The sequence below is a fragment of the Rhipicephalus microplus genome, chromosome X (genome assembly GCF_043290135.1).
Source record: "Rhipicephalus microplus isolate Deutch F79 chromosome X, USDA_Rmic, whole genome shotgun sequence".
NCBI classification, from domain to species: Eukaryota; Metazoa; Arthropoda; class Arachnida; order Ixodida; family Ixodidae; genus Rhipicephalus; species Rhipicephalus microplus.
The window spans coordinates 271,208,264-271,228,929 of NC_134710.1; the positions used below are offsets into that span (position 1 = coordinate 271,208,264).

At 47.3% G+C, this 20,666-nt stretch overlaps 1 protein-coding gene across 4 annotated transcripts in view; it reads left to right on the plus strand.

The window, feature by feature from the left end:
- The window catches only part of LOC119185871 (uncharacterized), a 96,076-nt gene that overhangs the window by 61,945 nt on the left and 13,465 nt on the right, over positions 1-20,666 (plus strand). For all 4 annotated transcript variants that reach the window (XM_075879127.1, XM_075879128.1, XM_075879129.1 and 1 more), the window contains 5 exons: positions 4,140-4,261; positions 5,354-5,650; positions 7,002-7,114; positions 8,039-8,276; positions 17,885-18,232. In XM_075879127.1, coding sequence (XP_075735242.1) covers positions 4,140-4,261; positions 5,354-5,650; positions 7,002-7,114; positions 8,039-8,276; positions 17,885-18,232 — 1,118 coding nt within the window. The remainder of the gene's footprint in view (positions 1-4,139; positions 4,262-5,353; positions 5,651-7,001; positions 7,115-8,038; positions 8,277-17,884; positions 18,233-20,666) is intronic.

Below are 20,666 nucleotides of genomic sequence, written 5' to 3' on the forward strand. Positions count from 1 at the left end.
TTTTCGGCCACCAAAAACGTTCTTGTGCCTTGCGTAAGGTGGCTCTGTAGCCAACATGGCCTCCCTCGGGAGTGTCATGGATGGCGCGTAGTACGCTCGATCTTAAGGTGTCAGGAATGACCAGGAGATGACACTCGGTGCTTTTATCGGCCCAGTGACGCCGATACAGCGTTCCATTACGTAAGACAAACTTGGCATTGCGTCCCGCATCGCCAATGGAGTCTATAACGGATGCGAGTCTTCCATCGGCTTGCTGAGCCTTGGTCACGTCCTGTTGAGAAAACAGGATCCAGGTTTCTCGATTTCGTGTGGAGAACTCCTCGATCGGATTTCGCGATAAAGCGTCCGCAAGCTGATTTTGTGCTCCAGCACGGTGACGGATGTCGTACGTATAGTCTTGGAGCCGAACAATCCATCGGGCAAACTTGTGCTTGAGGTGCTGCTTCTGGAACATCCACGCAATCGCGGAGTTGTCTGTTACTACCGTGAAGTGTCGGCCAAACAAGTAGTGGCGGAACTTTTCATCCACACTCCATACTACAGCCAAACACTCCAGTTCATTCGAATGATAATGCCGTTCTGCGTCCGATAGTTTACGACTGGCGTAGCAGATGACGTGCCCACGCCCACTCGAGTCACGTTGAAGTAAAACCGCCCCCAGGCCAATCTGACTCGCATCAGTATGGACTTCTGTCATCCAATCTTCATTAAAGTGGCAGAGCACCGGGCTATGTGTAAGCTGGTGTTTGAGGGTTTGGAAGGCGTTATCCTGCAAAGGACCCCACTGAAATTGGGCGTTTTTCTTCAGTAAGTCCGTGAGTGGAGCAGCAGTTGACGCAAAGCTCGGTACAAACTTGCGCAAGTATGACGCCATTCCTAGGAATACCTGGAGCTGTTTTATAGATGTTGGTGCAGGGTATTTGGCAACGGCGTCTATGCGTTCAGGCAAGGGTCGTACGCCATTATGAGATATCTGATAACCAAGATAAGATATTGTCGTCAACCCAAACTGGCACTTCTCGCGGTTAAGTCGAAAGCCGGTGTTGCATAGCCTCTGCAGAACCGTGTCGAGATTTTGTAGATGTTGTTTTTCTGTTTCCCCGATGACTAGAACGTCATCGAGGTACACGACGCAGGCACGGTCTATCAGTGTGCCTAACACTGTGTTCATGGCACGCTGAAAGGTGCTTGGAGCAGTTCGCAGACCGAACGGCATCCGATTAAACTCGTACAAGCCAGATGGTGTTCGGAAGGCCGTCTTAAACTTATCTTCTTCAGCCACGTTGATCTGCCAATACCCTGCTTTTAAATCTAGCGACGAAAAGAACCTCGCTTTTCGTACGGCGTCAATAGCGTCGTCAATGCGTGGCAGCGGGTACGAGTCTGGTATGGTGTGCTTGTTCAGCTCTCGGTAGTCAACACAGAATCGGAGATTGCCGTCCTTTTTACGGACTAGGACAACAGGTGCTGCCCACGGGCTAGAAGATGGCCTGATTATGCTTGCGGCAAGCATTTCTTGCACCTGCTGGTCAATTAATATCCGCTCTCGTTCGGCATATCTACGTAACGGTATGGACACCGGCGGATGATTGTCGGTAGTAATATGGTGCACTAGCACGCTAGTTCCGGGAAGCTGAGTAGTAGTATCAGCGAAGAGCGATGCGTGCCTCTCGAGTATTGCGGGAAGTGTAAGTGGCGTCGTCAGCTCACCTTGGGATTGCGCCGGAGGCACACTTGGAGCCACAGGATGGAGGTTGACGGTACTTCCTTCCACCGTGAGGCGCACTTCCCCGGAGAGCAGGTAGTCGGCCCCTAAAACCATGTCTGTGGGCAGGTCGTCGAAGACGGGCACCGAGGACAAAAACTTGCTGCCGGCCTCGGTGTTGAGTTGCAGGTTTAGGGCACCGACCGGTAGTACGTCGCCACCGAGACCCCGCAGTGGTGGCTCAGTCCAAGGCTGGAGAGGTTCGGAGGCGTGGCGGCGAAGCAACGCCGTACGTTGAGCTCCGGTATCAACGAGAGCTGTCAGTTCTCCGATGCCGTCGACGCGGACCTTGAGGGTTGGAAGTGGGCGTGATTGATATTGCATCGCTTGAGGTTGGCTTTGTGGGCAGCTTTTATACCCATGCCCGATGCGGCCACACGTATAGCATCCGCGTCTCGGTGAAGCTGGCTCCTTTGGGCCAACTGCAGCCGCCCGGCGATGAGACGTGTCCTGCAACTCCATTGCCTGGCGTACGAAAGTGGAGATGTGGACTGGGTGGTTGTAGGCGGACAAGACGGCTGCGTGCGTCGAGTCATGGATCCCGTCGATGATGTACTGCCTGGCTGCGGAGGAGGTCCACTGTATATCGCAAGCTTGTAAAAGGTCCAGCTTGTCGTAGATGTAAGTCGCGACGTCCTCGGTTGCACCTTGCCGGCGTGACCGCATGGTCATGAAACGGTCGTCGTAAGCGCTCGGAAGCGGCGCAAACGCGGACATCAGGGCCGCGCTCCATGTTTGCCATGTAGCGTATGTACTGCCTTGGAAACGATGCCACGCTTGGGCAGATCCTCGCAAACGTCCTTCAGCGACCGACTTCTTAATCGTGTCGCTCCACGAGTATTTAAGGGCAACCGAGTTTATCACGCTTACCCAGTTGGTAGGGTCATCCTTGAATCCATGAAAATATGGAATTTCGTTCTCGTTGAACGATCCAAAAGAGGCGCAGCCAAACCCGGATGTCTTGAGCTCTTGGGCGAACAGAGAGAAGCCTCGAGAAATGGCCTCGCTGCAGTCATGATGCGGTGCCGCCGTGGAGGCTTGGACGCCGTCCGTGATCGGTGGGGAGTTCGAGAGCACTCGTCCACTTCGAAGTGTAGTGGACGCAGGGATATCGGGGTCAGTAGTTCGCGACTGCGCCATTGTAACGACGAGAAATAAGACAAAGAGACAACGCCTTTGCTGCAGGCCGGCTGTTCTTTTTCTGCTTCCTCTTCGTCGTCTTCCGTCTCTCCCAGGTATGCGCCGAGCACGATCGCCGCTTTGTCATCATTACAATATATATAAAGGGTAATTTGCATCGTTTTTTTTTCAACTGTCTCGAACCATCTTGCACCTTTAATCTGAACATTTATCGTACGTTTAAAAGGACCTACAGTAGCTTCAACTCGCAAGCGTTCGAGCGACATACAGTGCTCAACTCCACTGTCTATAACGACGCAGCGTCGTGCACGAAACAGCACGAGCGACATCTGCAGTCGCAAGTACGCCTTATCTAAGCATGCACAACGCCAATGATGTGCCTGCCCTGCAATTTCTGCCCTTCTTTTTCTCCGCGACCGCGATGACTGCTTTGGCCGTCGAATCACTGTCAACATTACAAAATCGAAATAAAACAAAAAAAGGAATATTCTCGCTTCGGGATATCTTATCGCAGCGACAACGGTTTTACTTCGTCTTTCTTTCTTGTTTTTTGTTCTCGAAATCGCTCAGAGTGCTTTCGATGGCCGAAGTGGTTGTTGCATCTGCGGCGATAAACAGCGATCAGTATTGCGAGGCAGGTACATCACTGGCGCCGCGCATGCTCAGATGTGGCGTATTTGCGACTGCAGATGTCATCTCTGCTGTTTCGTGCACGACGCTGCGTCGTTATAGGCAGCCGAGTTGAGCACTGTGCATTGTGATATATCAGAAGCTGAAAAGCGCCAGCAGAAGGCGTTGTTGTCGCGTCGCTGCTGATGAGCCGTTCCATCCGAGCTGAGTGCTTGAATAAACTTTGTGCGGGCCAAACAGCACTAGTTACCTGGAAAGTCATCTCGAAAGGATAATGTTCGTGTGTAGCTCGTAAGAAAACTTGACTGCAGGTGCTTCATCGAGCTCCCTACGTTTTGCTGCTTCATTTAATGAAGGAAGACTGCATGTTACCATATCATGCCAGTCATTCAGCGTAGTTTACTTGAGAACTTGCTTGACACAAAGTGGTCAATGCACTTATTTCCTGCTATCCTGTAAAACCCTGTGCGAAGTGGAATGTATTGTGCTTGGCTAAGTTGCCTAATATACGTAGAAATAATACCGCTTGTAAAGCTTACCAGTAAGGCACCAAATCTTTTTTTTTTCAGTTTTGAACAAAGCACCTCTCTATTAACTCATGCAGGCTCTGACCTCGATGGTGACGAGTACTCTGTGCTGTGGTATGCTGATCTCATCTTCAAGACAAACAGCAGCCCAATGCACTACTACAGTGATCCACCCCGTGAGCAGAAAACACTGATTCAGGCGAGTGGCTTTTTTTTCATTAAATGTTCACGTCGACATTTCTTTCAGTTACACAAGATGCAATAAATTGTTCACTCTGGTCTAACAGGAACCAATAAAAGATTAGCAGTGGATGTGTCTATACGTCCGGGAAGGTGATGGCTTTACAGCTCATCGTATGTCCCCTGCTAACACGCTGCAGGAGACATACAGAGCACGATATCGAGCTTTATATGCTCTGCATCTTGTAGGGAGGACAGAAAATAATCTAAAGACAAATGCCCTTTGTTTGCGTGTCTGGGACCTTGTATAAAAGGTTGCACGTGTTAAGCACTTTTCCTGCTTCTAAATCACTCTTTCAGAGTGACGAGAAATTGGCTTTTTATCTCGCTTTCACTCCTCATTTTTACTGGCACTGTTTTCTTCTCGTCACAAATTTCATCGTAAAACACGTGTAAATTACGCATTAAGTCTGTAGAGATTTCTCGCTTGTCAGATAAACGCTTTTGTCTCCGCTTGCGCTGTAGAAAACACACAAAAACAAAAATCAGATTATAGCGCGCGATATACATGTGAGAAAAAGCTGACTGGGTGGGTGAACGCATTGCAAAGCCAGGTAGAAGACAATTCACTACTGGTACCCTAGCCCAATCGAAGCTTCATTTCTTATTCACGTAACTTGAATATCCTGTGGCATCATGAATTGTGCTGAAATAAATACAAGAATTGTTGGCGTCTAGCGTCCCGAAAATCCCCATATGATTATGAGAGACGCCGTAGTCGAGGGCTCTGGAAGTTTTTAGCACCCGCGGTTCTTCTTAACTTGGGCCTAAATCTAAGCACAAGGGTCTCAAAAGATTTTCGCCTCCATCGAAAATGCGGCCGTCATGGCCGGGATTCCGTTCCCGCGATCGGCGGATCAGTGCTTAAAAAAGGGAGGGGGAAGGAAACGCGGGAACCTGTTACGTGCTCGTTCTTCGTATCGTCATAAGTAGTCAGGAACGATTTCACTGCGGAAAGTTATGACAATCGTTACCCGAACATTAGTACAAAATGGTGCGTGAACTGTGATTGGTCTAGAGCATGCTTGACGAAAAAAAGATTGTCCTACAGGTGCAAGACATGATTGACTTCTTCTGCCAGTACATCAAGGGGGACAAGATCGGCCTCATAGCGAATGCGCACCTCGTGTGGGCGGACTTGCTGGACGCCGGCATCAATTCGCGCCGCTGCCGCGATCTGGCACGCAAGTGCTCGGTCAACCTGGACTTCGCGAAGTGCGGCGACTTGAGAGGGTTGCAAAACTCCGAGAAGCCACCCATGTACCCGGACTTCATGGACAAGCAGGGCACCAAGAACACGTACTGCTCGCGAAAGGTCCTGGGCCAGCTGTACAGGAACTGCAAGAAGGTAAGCACCTCGCGCTTGAAGTCTCACCGTTTTCACACCACAAGAAAAAGTAGGTCGCCTTAAGGGTCTTTCAGTAAACAAAGCTCAAATGCGCTCTTATATGTGTAGCGTAAGGGTCGTGAACGATTGGGTCGTTCTTTTCGTCATGTCATAAGGGAGTGCCCTTGAGGTGACATTTAACGCGTATCATTGCACGTGTTTTCCACCGCTGTTAACATCGATGGTGGATATTATAAGGAACTGATACTGGTTAATTAGAAATGTGCTTACTCTTTAGGTATGGGTACTGGTTAACTAGAAATGTACCCCGGAATTATTGTGAAGTTTGCTTCAGTAGTATATCTGGTCACTGACTGTCGCTTTCACAAAAATCAAATAATGTTGCAGCTTGATCTGAACGCGCGTGATAAGATAGCCTTACCATGGTTGCGGGATGAAAAAGTGCACTGTAAATGGCCATGGCAGTAGACTGTCTTGAATGAATTGTGGGGTTTACGTCACAAAACCACATTAGTCTGTCTTAAAGGGACACCAAAAGCAACTTTCAAGTCGACGTTGATTGTTAAAATAGCGGCCCAAAAACCTCGTAGGGTTACTTTTGTGCCAAAGAAGTGCTTATTTTGAAATAAGTCATTTTTAGAGGTCCGCAACGGGTTAGCGCACTTCAAATAACGCGCCTACAGCAGATCGTTTCAAGTCACAGCGGCCATGCACAACGTTGCCCGGCAGAACGAAAGTAACGGCAGACACAGCAGCTGCAATGACCACTGAAAGATTGCCTGTCATGGCCTCTGTGATGGCAGACTTGCATAGTTAAACAGGGCCACGCTAGATGACATTACCTGTCCAGTTTAACCAAGCGAAAACTGAACTTTTTAGCAACTCGCGCCATTCTCTATAGTATAACGTCCGGCGGCTCTTTTTTCGATGAATCAGAGATAAAAAAGCAGCATTTTATTACATCTCGGCGCACTGAAGGTTCCTGATTTCATGCAGCTAGTTTGATTACTAGTGGATTACTAGGTGGTATCTATCACGTAATCTGGATCATTTTGCGAATGTCCTACGCGTAGAGCATGAATTCTCGTGCATTTGCCTTAGTATCTTGATGAATAGGGCGTTTCTGTTGATAACTTTTGTCTTTTTAGACGTTGTCATACATTCACATTTTACTTTGATGTAAAGTGGTATTCGACTTTAGATTCTCTTTAATCTACCCGTTCATTATAGGAAGCGGACACCCGAGAATACACCAATTGCTCCCATTTCCTTACGTCACAGTTCACTAGTGTGAACGCAGACAACTGTGAGCTACTTAAAAGTATAAATAATTTGCGGTTTGTCTAACCAGGTTGAGCTGAGCACCGAGTACCTGGACGTTGTAGAGAACACGTTACCTGATCCGCGGTTGCTGCTGGAAGGACGAGAAGCTTTCTTGAAAGAAGCCAGGACTTCCTACCGAAGGTGATACTCATAAAATGTCTGCGTAGCGTTTCGCTGCGGTGACAGTGCCGCCGTTTATATGCCTATCAAAAAAAAAATGCGCCATGGTTATTGCAAAAAATACATAATACATACTAGTGCACTCCCTATTCTTCTTGGTCTCGAATGACTGGGAACACTGCGGTGCTTGCCGCATATTTCACGATGAAAACAAAATAAAATAATTGAAAGCAATAAATTTTTACGTGGACCGCTTTGGTGCCCGAATTACCAACGCTCTTCTTCTGTGAATGACCTTTCACGCTGATTTGACTCTCTGATTGTTACACGCAAAATAGGAATTATTGGAGCGTGAACCATAATTCACGAGAACACCTTCGCTTATGGACAATTTATTTTGCTGATTTCAGGTTTTTGCAAGCAGGTCTTGCTGTCCCTGGTTCACTGGTTTAAAACGAAGTCGAATCGCTAACGCGTTTTCCAAAAGCCCATTTGCAGGCGTATTTGTGAACAATCTTCTGCGTACCAGTATTAGTCATAGAAAGCCAAAGTCCATACTGGTACCCAGTATGGACTCACTATTCCGAACTGAGCCCACCTCATACGTGTGCTTGCCTACTTATCTATGTAAAACAAACAACAGATAATCACAAAACAATGCCAATGTACTTGAAACTACAGCACAGTTCGTCTGCAGCTGATTATCGAAGGCGCATGGAAGGACGACCACCTTTCTCTTTATTTACCGCCTGCTTTGGGTGATATGAACCAATACATATGAATTCCGCACACCACCCAATTTTCTCTCGTGTCTCACATTGTTTAATTTTCTGTCGCCCTTAAGCTTCCTGTTGTTGTGCTTTTGCTGTCCTGGAACAGTACGGTGTAGTCGAAGGTATATCACGTGCGGTGGCAGTGTTGTCGGCAGCGCCTTCATGCATGCAGGTACGCGATGAAGATTCGGGCGCTGCTGAAGTCGTACCGCATCGACAGCGAGAGTGAAGCCCTCTCTGGTGCGGTGTCCAAGTTCGGCATGTTCGTGCAAGAAAAGAGCGACCCCACGGACGTGTCTATGGTTCTCGAGAACCAAGTGGAACACGTGATTCGCAAGACGCGTGAGGAATTCTTCTCTCACACTGTCAGCCAACTGCAGGAGAACTTGAAGGCCTCAGCGTGGTACCAGGTTTGCCCATTTCATCAATATATTCGTAATGATGATAAGAGCTGGTATCGTTGTACTCCCGCCGACTCACCTTGTGCCCTGTGGCCATAATTTTATAAGTAAGAATGACGTATCCACGTAAGCGCATGCAGATTGAGCTTGTATCGCAGAAAATTCGGCGGCGTCGCGGGCGATAAATCTATCACACATAGTTTCTAAAAGCGATGCATAGGAGGTACCGATTTGGATTTTTTCACTTGTTTATTGTTAAATGAAACGCGAAGCCCCCAAGAGTGTAGAAAATGTGTGGATAAACTAAGGTTCATTGCAAAAAAAAAGCATGTATTGCAAAACAGGTATAGGTTCCTACTGTACCCTACAATCACTGTATCATGTACCGTATCCTGAGCGTCTGCACACGTAAGAAAAACTTAGCAATAGGCTAGTGGGTAAACTCGGATAAACATTTATTGCGGAAACCAACCAAAGAAAATGAACACAATGAAGAAAGATGAACAACAAAAAAATAGGTGTTTTGTACTTCTTCACAGTGTTCAGTTTCCTTTCTAAGCTTGCACAAAAGAAATAGTCTTAGCAGATGATACAAGAGTGTCGTCTGCTAAGAGAAAGAGATTGTGAGAAAGAACACACGAACAACTCTCGTTTCATGAAATGTTCAACTGGTTTAATTTAAAAAAATTCCGTTGAGCTGCGGCTGGTCTTACATCGGCCAGACTGGCCGGTGTAATAATGACTGACTAGCATAGCCCACGCTGTCTATTGAAGGACGGGGCCGGGTCTTATCACTTCAACGCTTGCAGGGGTAAACCACTGCTAGGCAACGCAAGCATTTTGGGAAAGAAAAAAGACAAGGTGACACAGGAACTGGCTGAGGCTCTACATACAGAAAGCTCGTGATCTTGGTGTCAGCGTTCTCTCTGTAACTCTTTATCAAAATGAGTATGGTTTTTGAACGATAGGTTTTGATCAAACGATGTTTTTCAGATAGTTATTTTGCTTTCTGTGGTGTTGTGTGCATGCTTGAGGATTCTCAAGCTAAGCTTTCAGAAGAATAAAATTTGGTCGCGAGTGTGCGCTTTTGCGTGTGTTACGTGCCTTTCTCGTTCCTGCCTAAACGTTGATTGACATGTGGGACGTCTCAAGACCACCATATAGTTACGCTATCTAAACGTTTAAACCATCCATTCAAGTTCAGTTATGTACTATTCCCTCAGTTTCATAATTGTCAGAGCTGCCCCTGTATACAGAATACTTTTAGAACGGGACCAATTCGGCTGCGAAAACTATGGTCAGTTCACTAATAAAGGGGCCATAGGTACAATTTTTTTCATACGATGTATTGTGGGGTACTCCTTCACAAACGCGATTACGATGCTTGAGCGAGTTTAGTCATGCCACTCGTAAATTAACTTTCCATAAGCACGTGAGCAGCTCGGTAGTCGTGAAACACTGGCGCAGTCATGGCTCTCGTGCCTTGACTTCACAAGCTGCTTTGTGTGTCAACGTCCTCATTTCGGCGCGCGACTAGGATTTTTGGCTGCGCATGCAATCGAGATATTTCAGCTTTGTTCAGCTTGGCCTTGAAATAGAAATATTTAGAGCTGCTGAGATTTTCGTAGAAGTTGAAGACTCCGCTGCATGACGTCCCATAGGCAATGAAAAAATGGCAGTTGCTGGCGGGCACAGTAGGCTTTGTAATTTTTTTTTGCGAAAACCTAAAAATTTTTGGCGACCATGACATGGCCCCTTTAAACGTCCTCCAACTGTTCACTGCCTTTATCATGCCTATTTTGTATTATTTGCCGCATTGATTCCGTAAATGTGGTTCTAAGCACATTGTTTTCACTAGGTTTAGGCCGGGCGCTCATACTGAACCTGAAGTCTAACCAGTCCTCTTGGTGAAACTAGGTACAGCCAGTGTTTGCAGGTTTGGGCCGAGCCTGAGGTTTGCCTGCTGAGTTTAAGTTTCTGAGCACACGTCAGTGCTTGCATAGTTATATTGAGAAAACAGCGATTTGTTTTTGCATAGACCAGAAATGAAAAAGCTTTCAGTTTATTTTTAGTGAAGTAAATAAACTCATTGTTTAGTAATTGAAAGAACCAGTGTAAAGTTCAGAAATTTTTTTCGAGAATCTGCATTCTTATACAAAAAGAAAATCACTTGATAGGATGGTTTTGCGAAGACCTATTTCACTTTTGTCATTTTCGTTTCTTGAAGCACATAAGCGTTTATTCTGGGCCTTCAATTTAAAAATAAAAAAAATCTGTCGTGGGCGTTGTGCGGTATGGGGCGTTTTGCGATTCAAGGCACGAGTGCCGTCATACTATTTTTATAGGGTCACGCCAAGTGTGAGCATTGCGCAGTCAAACAAATGAAATGTGGATATAAAATAACCTATGGCTGAGCGTAGCCGTGACGGTCAGCTGTTTAATAGTTATTAATTAATTTAATTTAATTTAATAATTTTAATAATTTAATTTAATTAATTTAATAGTTAATAATTAGGCTTGCGATCCGAAATTATGCTAACATATATACCGGTACTTTCGGGAAAAAATTGACAGCTTCCTCGCACTGTGGGAATCGGTAATATGCGAAGCAGGAATGAGGACGGTTGATATGTCAATTTAAAATGAGCACAAAGTTACAAGGCAGACATAAATTATGCCTTAATTGACTTCCATATCAGCATTATCATGTCTGGATATGTCATTTCCTAACGTCGTATATTCACGTCACCTGATAACAAATTTAGTATCACGTGACGCAATATTGTCACAAGGACACAGATATGCAGGTACGAAATAGGGCGTTTACTTTCGTAATCCAAGGGCCAAAAACGCGAAAACCAGAGCACGCGCACACAGAACTACTTCGTTGTCCTCCTCAGAGGCTGGCTACTATAGTTGCCAGCCTACCTTGCGTCAATTCCCCCCTTTCAAGAGCGACCGTCCCGGTCGATTGGCTGAGATGCTATAGAGGTGGCCATGAAAAAAATATCACGTCAACGAAAAAAAAAGGCCCACGCTGTTGTGGATAATAAGGAAAAAGTCTGAACTGTTCATAACTCGCGGGCGCAGTACAGTTTCATCCGTACTACATGGACTACTTCTGGACGTGGACGTCTTAGGTTTAAACTGGTGTCAAAGCTTTGGGGAACCACCTCGTAATTCACGTCACTGAGGCAGCGCACAACTTCGTATGGGCCAAAGTAGCGTCGCAATAGCTTCTCCGAAAGCCCACAATGTCGAACTGGTGTCCACACGCATACATAGTCACCTGGTTGATAGTGGACGTTCCTTTGGTCTTGGTTGTAACGGCGAGCGTCGATATCTTGCTGCGCGCGAATGCGGTTCCGTGCAAGCTGGCGGGCTCCCTCGGCTTTCTCAACGAAGTCGTCAACGCTGTCATTTCCGCTGTTGTCCTGGTCTACGGGGAGCATAGCGTCTAACGGTGTTGTGACGCGACGGCCATAAACAAGCTCGAATGGTGTTAGGTCTGTGGGCTCTTGCACAGCGATGTTATAAGCAAACGTGACGTACTGCAAAATCGCATCCCACGTTTTGTGCTCTACATCAACATACATAGATAGCATGTCGGCCAGTGTTTTGTTTAACCTCTCCGTCAAGCCATTCGTTTGGGGATGATAAGCTGTTGTTTTCCGGTGGTTGGTGTGCGTCAGCTTGGTGACTTGTTGCAATAACTCTGCCGTAAATGCTGCTCCGCGATCGGTTATGAGAACAGCAGGTGCACTATGACGCAAAACAATGTCGTGGACAAAGAATCTGGCGACTTCAACTGCAGTTCTCTTAGGCACAGCTTTAATTTCTGCATAGTGAGTCAGATAGGCGGTTGCGACGATTATCCACTTATTTTCTGAAGATGATGTAGGAAAGAGGCCAAGAAGATCCATATCCATTTGCTGAAATGGTGCTTGAGGTGGATGTAAAGGTTGGAGAAAACCGGCGGGCTTTCCATGTGGAACTTTACGCCTCTGACAGTCACGGCAGGTGCGGACATAGCGCTGAACGAATGAATACAGCTGTGGCCAGTAGTAGTTCTTTCGGATGCGCGCTATTGCCCTAGCAAAGCCTAAATGACCGGCCGAAGGATCGTCGTGGCATGCCTGCAAAACTTCCTCACGCAGTGCCGTTGGAACGGCGAGGAGGAAAGTTTCCTGGCTGCTCTCAAGATTTCTCTTGTAGAGAACATTGTTCCGCTGGCAATACGTTGTTAAACCACCCGAGAGCCGGCGTGGGACGATAACGTATTCTTCTTGAAGATGCTGGATGACAGGAAGTAGCTCAGTGTCCTCACCTTGAAGCTCAGCCATCCGCACCACATCGACGATGCCAAGAAACGGTAAATCTTGTTCACTGTCAGATGACGTCGGGGAAATAGGAGCACGAGACAGGGAGTCAACATCTGTATGTTTATGTCCTGATCGGTAGACCACCGTTATGTCGTACTCTTGGAGGCGGAGGCTCCAGCGGGCAAGGCGGCCTGATGGATCCCGTAGATTGGCAAGCCAAGAGAGCGAATGGTGGTCACTGACCGCTCGAAATTGCCGGCCGTATAGGTAGGGCCGAAACTTGCTAATGATCCAAACGACTGCTAGGTACTCTTTTTCGGTGGTAGAGTAATTAGCCTCTGCTTTTGTGAGACTGCGGCTCACGTAAGCGATCACACGCTCTGCGTCCTTTTGCCATTGAACTAGAATGGCTCCGATTCCTATGTTGCTAGCGTCTGTGTTTATCTCAGTGTCGGCAGTGTCGTCAAAATGTGCCAGCACTGGAGTGGTCTGCAGTCGATTGCGCAGCTCTACGAAGGCTTGTTGTTGTTCTTCCGTCCATACGAAAGGTACATCGGCCGTGTTAGTCTTGTAAGAGGTTCCGCAATTTTCGAAAATCCTTCGACAAAACGGCGGTAGTACGCACAAAGTCCGAGGAATCGCCGAACAGCCTCTTTGTTCCAGGACGAGGGAAATCGGCAACGGCAGCCAACTTCTCCGGATCTGGTCGAACACCCCCCGGGCTCACCACGTGGCCAAGAAACTTGAGTTCCTGATAGCCGAAGTAGCACTTTTCGGGCTTGATAGTAAGGTTTGCTCTCCTTATTGCAGTGAGGACACTTTTTAGCCTTGAAATATGCTCGTCAAACGTACTTGAAAACACAACGACATCATCCAAGTATACAAGATACGTCTGCCACGTCGTCCAGATACGTCGTCCAGCTAGTACAGTGTCCATCATGCGTTGAAACGTGGCGGGAGCGGAACAGAGACCGAAAGGGAGCACTTTAAATTCGTAGAGCCCGTCAGGTGTCACGAACGCGGTTTTCTCACGGTCGCCCTCGTCAACTTCAATTTGCCAGTTCTCTGACTTGGGATCTAATGATGTAAAGAACTGGGCGTGGCGTAGACGGTCTAAGGCTTCATCAATCCGTGGCAGGGGGTAAACGTCGCGTTTTGTGACTTTGTTAAGCCGTCCATAGTCGACGCAGAAGCGTAGTGTGTTGTCTTTTTTCTTTACTAAGACAATAGGTGACGCCCACGGAGTTGTCGAGGGTTGAATGACGTCATCATTCAGCATTTCTCGAACTTGACGCTTAATCACCTCTTTTTCTTTCGTGGACACACGGTATGGATGTTGGCGAAGAGGCCGTGCCGACTCCTCGGTAACAATGCGGTGTTTTGTAACGGTAGTACGTTGGACTTTAGATGCTGTGGAGAAGCAGTCCGAAAATTCCGTCACGAGGTTCAGCAGCCGCTCTTTTCGTGAATTTGGCAAGTCTGGATTAACGTGAATGCGGCTGCCCAGGTCAGCACAAGATTTTGCATGCGGTGAAGTCGTATCCGATGCGCTGACATCAGAAAAGTTGGCGATTTATCTGAGGAAAGCGACAGTAGTCCCTCTAGGAACGTGTTGGAACTCATTGCTGAAGTTGCTCAGCAGAACTCGAGAGCGTTTATTCTCTAACCGAACAAGGCATCGGGCTATACATATGTTTCGTTTGAGCAGAAGCGGGATATTTGCCTCTGCAATACCTTCATAGTCGTTGAATTCATCAAAAACGCCGCAGGCTACCAAGGTGAACACGCTACTCTTCGGCGGTAACGTGACCTCATCGTCAACAATTCTCAAAGCATTGACGTAACTGCCGTGAGGGTTGCGTGCTAAAGCGTGTGCCGTAGAAAACGTCACCTACGACTCTTGCAAATCAATCACGGCTCCATTATCACGCAGAAAGTCTAGTCCGAGAATGAGGTCCCTCGAGCAACTCAGCAGTATGACAAAATCTCCGAGATACGTAAATCCGTGAATACTGACTCACGCTGTGCACCAACCCACCGCAGTGAGAAGATGGCCTCCTGCCGTACGTATCTGCGACCCAGCCCACTGGGTAAAAACCTTCTTCAGTCTGCAGGCAAGACCAATTCTCATAACGGAAGTGTCTGCTCCAGTGTCAATTAGCGCCATTACGTCTTCGTCGTCCACAGTTACCGCAATGTTTGATGTCACCACTCTTCGTACCACGTTTGACTGCGTCTGTACATCTTTTTTCTGCCGTCGCTGTTGTCGTAGTGGAGGATCTTCCATAGAGTCAGCGTCAGCGGCCTCACCTCCGGAGGTCGCTGAACTCAGTTTTCCCGACTTGCAGGACAGGGTGAACGGCGTCTCGGAGCGCCGCATGAATAGGCTGGGCTCTGTGACCTGTAGCGAGCAGGCGACGACGAGCGAGGCTCTTGCGACCGATGTTCGATACTGTGACGATTCGAGATGAAACTCTCTATTTCCTGTGGTCGCTCGCCAGGTCGTGGACGAGGGGCATTAGGCGAAAATCCACGGAGACCCACACGATGGTATGGACATGTTCGGTAGACGTGTGCGACTTTCGCTCAGGGGAAACAAAGGGGCCTGTGGTCGGGTGTACGCCAGATGTCACTCTTTCTCGGTCTTGCTTCGGCGATCAACGGTGAGCTGCGAGGGCGGAAGCCTACCTCCATTTGCTGAGCGTGTCGCTCATTGGGGTAAAATACGCTGGTTGAACTGCACGATGGAGGACGTCGCACTGCTTCCGCGTAGCTCATGTCGACGCTGTGCCTCTGTTGTGGTGCCTCGGACGGTTGGGGAGCGCGAACGGCTTGCCGTAGCTCGGCACGTACCATCTCCGCAATGGAGAGCTGCTCTACAGGTGAAGCAGTCACCTGCATCTTTTGTAGCTCTTCCTTAATGAGAGCTCTGATAAGCTCTCGCAACGTGCCGATGTCATTGCCGAGAGTGACAGAAGTGAGCTCACCTGGGTGTACACCACCGTTATACTGCCTGGCACGCTGGCTGTTGAAGGGCCCTTTCCATGGCAGTGGCTTCCTCATGGAACTCCGCAAGTGTAGCAGGCGAGTTTCGAATCAGGCCGGCAAAAATCTCTTCTTTAACACCACGCATTAGGTGTCGAACTTTCTCGGATTCGGACATATAGGGCTCTGCACGCCTGAAAAGCCGATCCATGTTTTCTACGTAAGTCGTCACCCTTTCGTTACGGCCTTGAATCCTTGCCTCTATAGCACGCTCCGCTGTCTCTTTCCTGTCCTCTCGGGCAAATGCCTTGAGGAACTGCCGGTGAAACTCATCCCATGACGTAAGCGCTGCTTCATGGTTCTCAAACCAGGTTTTCTCGGAGTCCTCCAGGAAGCAGTACACATAGCGTAGCTTACGCTCTGGGGTCCAATCGTTGATGATGGCGACCCGGTCGAAATGCTCGAGCCAGTCGTCGGCATCTTCAAAAGCAGCTCCGTGAAATGTCTTCGGCGTCTTGGGCTGGTTGATAACCAGGTGGGCTGATGCTGGTGCGGTGACGTTAGGCGGTGTTTGAGCAGCACACCGTGCTGTGGCTCGAGTCTCTGGAGACGACGGCTGGAACGTACGTGCACAGGGGTAAGCTCTGCTGAGCTACTCGATGGACTTGCGTCAGGGGTGCTCTCAGGGGACCGTATCATCTACCGTACCCAGCACCTCCACCAGAAAATGCCACAAGGACACAGGTACGCAAGTAAAAAATAGGGCGTTTACTTTCGTAATCCAAGGGCCAAAAACGTGAACACCAGAGCACGCACACACAGAACTACTTCGTTGTCCTCCTCAGAGGCTGGCTACTGTAGTTGCCAGCCTACCTTGCGTCAATATGTGGAGCAAGTGAAACGGCTTCGAGCACGCTATGAGCGTAGCATATATTAATGTTTTACATCACAAGTATGTCATAATTATCATCTTTGGACATGTCATTTACCTTCGTCATCTATTCACGTCATGTGATACCAAATTTGGTATATGTGGAGCTAGCGAAATGGCCGCAAGTGTACTATGAAAATAGAATGTAGTCATGTTTTGCATGACTACATTCCTTTTATGTAATACCCCCTACATGGGGGTCTTTAAGGTATTAAAGTGATGTGATGTGATGTGACACGCATATCAAGTTTACTATGTTTAAATGTGTCATTTATCTTCGTAGTCTATTTACGTAATAAAAACTTGGTATATGTGAAACTAGCGAAACGTCTGCGAGTGCACCAGGAGCATAGCGTGTAGTCATGACGAGTCATAACATGAAAATCATGACATGCATATCATAATTTCCACATTAGGTCTGTAACTTATGTTCGCCATGCAGTCACGCAATAGAATACCACTTTTGCAAAATGTCATAGAAGCAGCAAAACCATGAAATGTAAATCATGACATTCATGACATACATGTCATGATATGCATGTTATGACTAGTCAGTTATTATCTTCATTCAGTCATAATATGCCATATAATTTTTGGTATTGATACCGTTATCTAAACGGCCAGGAGAGCTAAAAGTTGTAGGTGGCTAGACAGACAGGCAGACAGACAGACACAGACAGACACAAACAGACACAGACAGACAGACAGACAGACACAGACAGACAGACACAGGCAGACAGACACAGACAGACAGACAGACACAGACAGACAGACAGACACAGACAGACAGACAGACACAGACAGACACAGACACAGACAGACACAGACACAGACAGACAGACAGACAGACACAGACAGACAGACAGACAGACACAGACAGACAGACAGACACAGACAGACAGACAGACAGACACAGACAGACAGACACAGACAGACAGACACAGACAGACACAGACACAGACAGAGAGACACAGACAGACACAGACAGACACAGACACAGACAGACAGACACAGACAGACAGACAGACAGACATGCTCAAAGTCGCCGAAGTTCGCTGACAAATGCTTCGCATTTAAAAAAACGAAGCATGCATATTAGGTGATTACTGTTGACATTTCAAGTGTTCATGCGTGCACATATGGTGGGAAGCCCGTGCTATTGGCAAGAGATGAAAAAAAATCCTTTAGTAGAAATCGTTGCTCCATAGAAAATTTTGACAAGTGTCTGCTTTAATTATACTAGTGTGAACGCTGCTGGATTGAGCGACATTATTTTTTCTTGGAGGATCTCTTCAAGGCTCCGCTTTCTCTGTACTTTTCTTGTTTAGTAGCACGGGCAATTTGGCGACACCTGGAGATAATAAAAGGACACTGTGCAGGTCACGTACGAGCTGCAGGCGTCAGAGGGAGGCATTCAGAGCTTTCCGTGGGTCGTGCCTGAGGTGATAATGCGCATTCTGGTGGATGCTAGCCAGTCAGCATGCGACGCCGTGGCACCTTCCCGCAACAGCTTCGCGCAACGGCTGGGCGCCCTGCTGCTTGATAGGGCGCCGCCGGCCGGCGGCGATGGACCGAGTTCAGCGGACCCGAAAGACGAGGCTCAACTCCTCAGCAACCTGCTGAAGATGATGTACGACTGGATAGACTGCAATCGGGAGTTCCTCTTCGTGAAAGAGCCCCAGGAGGTCGTCATGTACAAGAACATCATGCGGGAGGCCTGCGTTAAGGTATGGAACCACAAACCAGAATATAATCGTCACACACATGAATGAATCTACCGCATGGGTCGAACGCATGGTCCGCCGTACTGCTAGAATCTCAAGAGCTCCAATATTAGTAAGTGCACACATGTCTTAAGATGAGCCGTGATAAGGCGCTACAGAACAATCATCTGGAGTTCGCCATGGTGCCACTGGAGCAGCCATAGACATGGTGACTTCTATTTGGGCTACTGTGTTTCAATAAATTGTTATCACATGGAGCTGACTGTATAAGTGCAGAGTCAAGTTATACAAAGCCCTTATGCGTGACTACTATTCATATAGCTTATTTAATTGTCATCATTATCATCATCATCAGCCTGACTACGTCCACTGCCGGACAAAGGCCTCTCCCATGTTCCGCCAGTTAACCCGGTCCTGTGCTTGCTGCTGCCAATTTATACCCGCAAACTTCTTAATATCATCTGCCCACCTAACCTTCTGTCTCACCCTAACCCGCTTCTCTTCTCTGGGAATCCAGTCAGTTACCCTTAATGACCAGCGGTTATCCTGTCTACGCGCTACATGCCCTGCCCATGTCCATTTCTTCTTCTTGATTTCAGCTATGATATCCTTAACCCCCGTTTGTTCCCTAATCCACTCTGCTCTCTTCTTGTCTCTTAAGGTTACACCGACCATTTTTCTTTCTATTGCTCGTTGCGTCGTCCTCAATTTAAGCTGAACCCTCTTTGTAAGTCTCCAGGTTTCTGCTCCGTAGCTAAGTACCGGCAAGATACAGCTGTTATATACCTTCCTCTTGAGGGATAGTGGCAATCTACCTGTCATAATTTGAGAGTGCTTCCCGAATGTGCTCCACCCCATTCTTATTCTTCTAGTTACTTCAATCTCGTGGTTCGGTTCTGCGGTTATTACCTGCCCTAAGTAGACATAGTCTTTTACAACTTCAAGTGCACTATTACCTATCTCGAAGCGCTGCTCCTTGCCGAGGTTGTTGTACATTACTTTCGTTTTCTGCAGATTAATTTTAAGACCCACCTTTCTGCTCTCCTTGTCTAACTCCGCAATCATGAGTTGCAATTCCTCCCCCGAGTTACTCAGCAATGCAATGTCATCGGCGAAGCGCAGGTTACTAATGTATTCTCCATTGACTCTTATCCCTAACTGTTCCCATTCGAGGCTTCTGAAAACCTCCTGTAAGCACGCGGTAAATAGCAATGGGGAAATTGTGTCCCCCTGCCTTACACCCTTCTTGATTGGTATTCTGTTGCTTTCTTTATGAAGCACTATGGTAGCAGTTGATCCCCTGTAGATTTCTTCCAGAATGTTTATATATACTTTATCTACGCCCTGATTCCGCAGTGTTTGCATGACGGCTCATATTTCTACTGAATCAAACGCCTTCTCGTAATCTATGAAGGCTATGTATAGGGGTTGGTTATACTCTGAGCATTTCTCTGTTACCTGATTGATAGTATGAATGTGGTCAATTGTTGAGTAGCCTGTTCGAAATCCTGCTTGTTCCTTTGGTTGATTGAATTCTAATGTGTTCTTTACTCTGTTAGCAATTACCTTTGTAAATAGCTTGTATACTACAGAGAGCAAGCTGATCGGCCTGTAATTCTTCAAGTCCTTGTCATCTCCTTTCTTATGTATTAAGATGATGTTAGCGTTCTTCCAAGACTCTGGTACTCTTCCCGTCAGGAGACACCACGTAAACAGGGTGGCTAGTTTTTCTAACACAATCTGTCCTCCATCTTTCAGCAGATCTGATGTTAACCTGATCCTCCCCAGCAGCTTTGCCCCTTTGCATACTTTCCAAAGCTTTTCTGACTTCTTCTATCATTACTGGTGCGGTGTAATCTGGGTTACTGCTAGTTCTTATAGTATTAAGGTCGTGGTTGTCTCGGCTACTGTACAGATCTCTGTAAAACTCCTCCGCTATTTTAACTTTCCTATCCATATTGGTAGTTATTTTGCCTTCTTTGTCCCTTAGGGCGTACATCCGACTTTTGCCTATCCCAAGTTTCCTCTTCAATGCTTTGACACTTCCTCCGTTTTTCAGAGCGTGTTCATTCTCTCCATGTTATACCTTCTTACATCGCATACCTTACGTCTATTAATCAACTTCGAAAGCTCTGCCAGTTCTATTTTGTCTGTTGTACTTGACACTTTCATGATTTGACACTTCTTAATTAGGTTCTTCGTTTCCTGGGAAAGCTTGCCAGTGTCCTGTCTAACTACCCTGCCTCCAACTTCCACTGCACACTCCGTAATGATACTCGTCAGATTATCATTCATTGTATCTACGCTAAGGTTGGTTTCCTCACTAAGAGCCGAGTACCTGTTCTGCAGCGACACTCTGAATTCCTGTACTTTCCCTCTCAGTGCTAGCTGATTGATTGGCTTCTTGCGTATCAGTTTCTGTCGTTCCTTTTTCAAG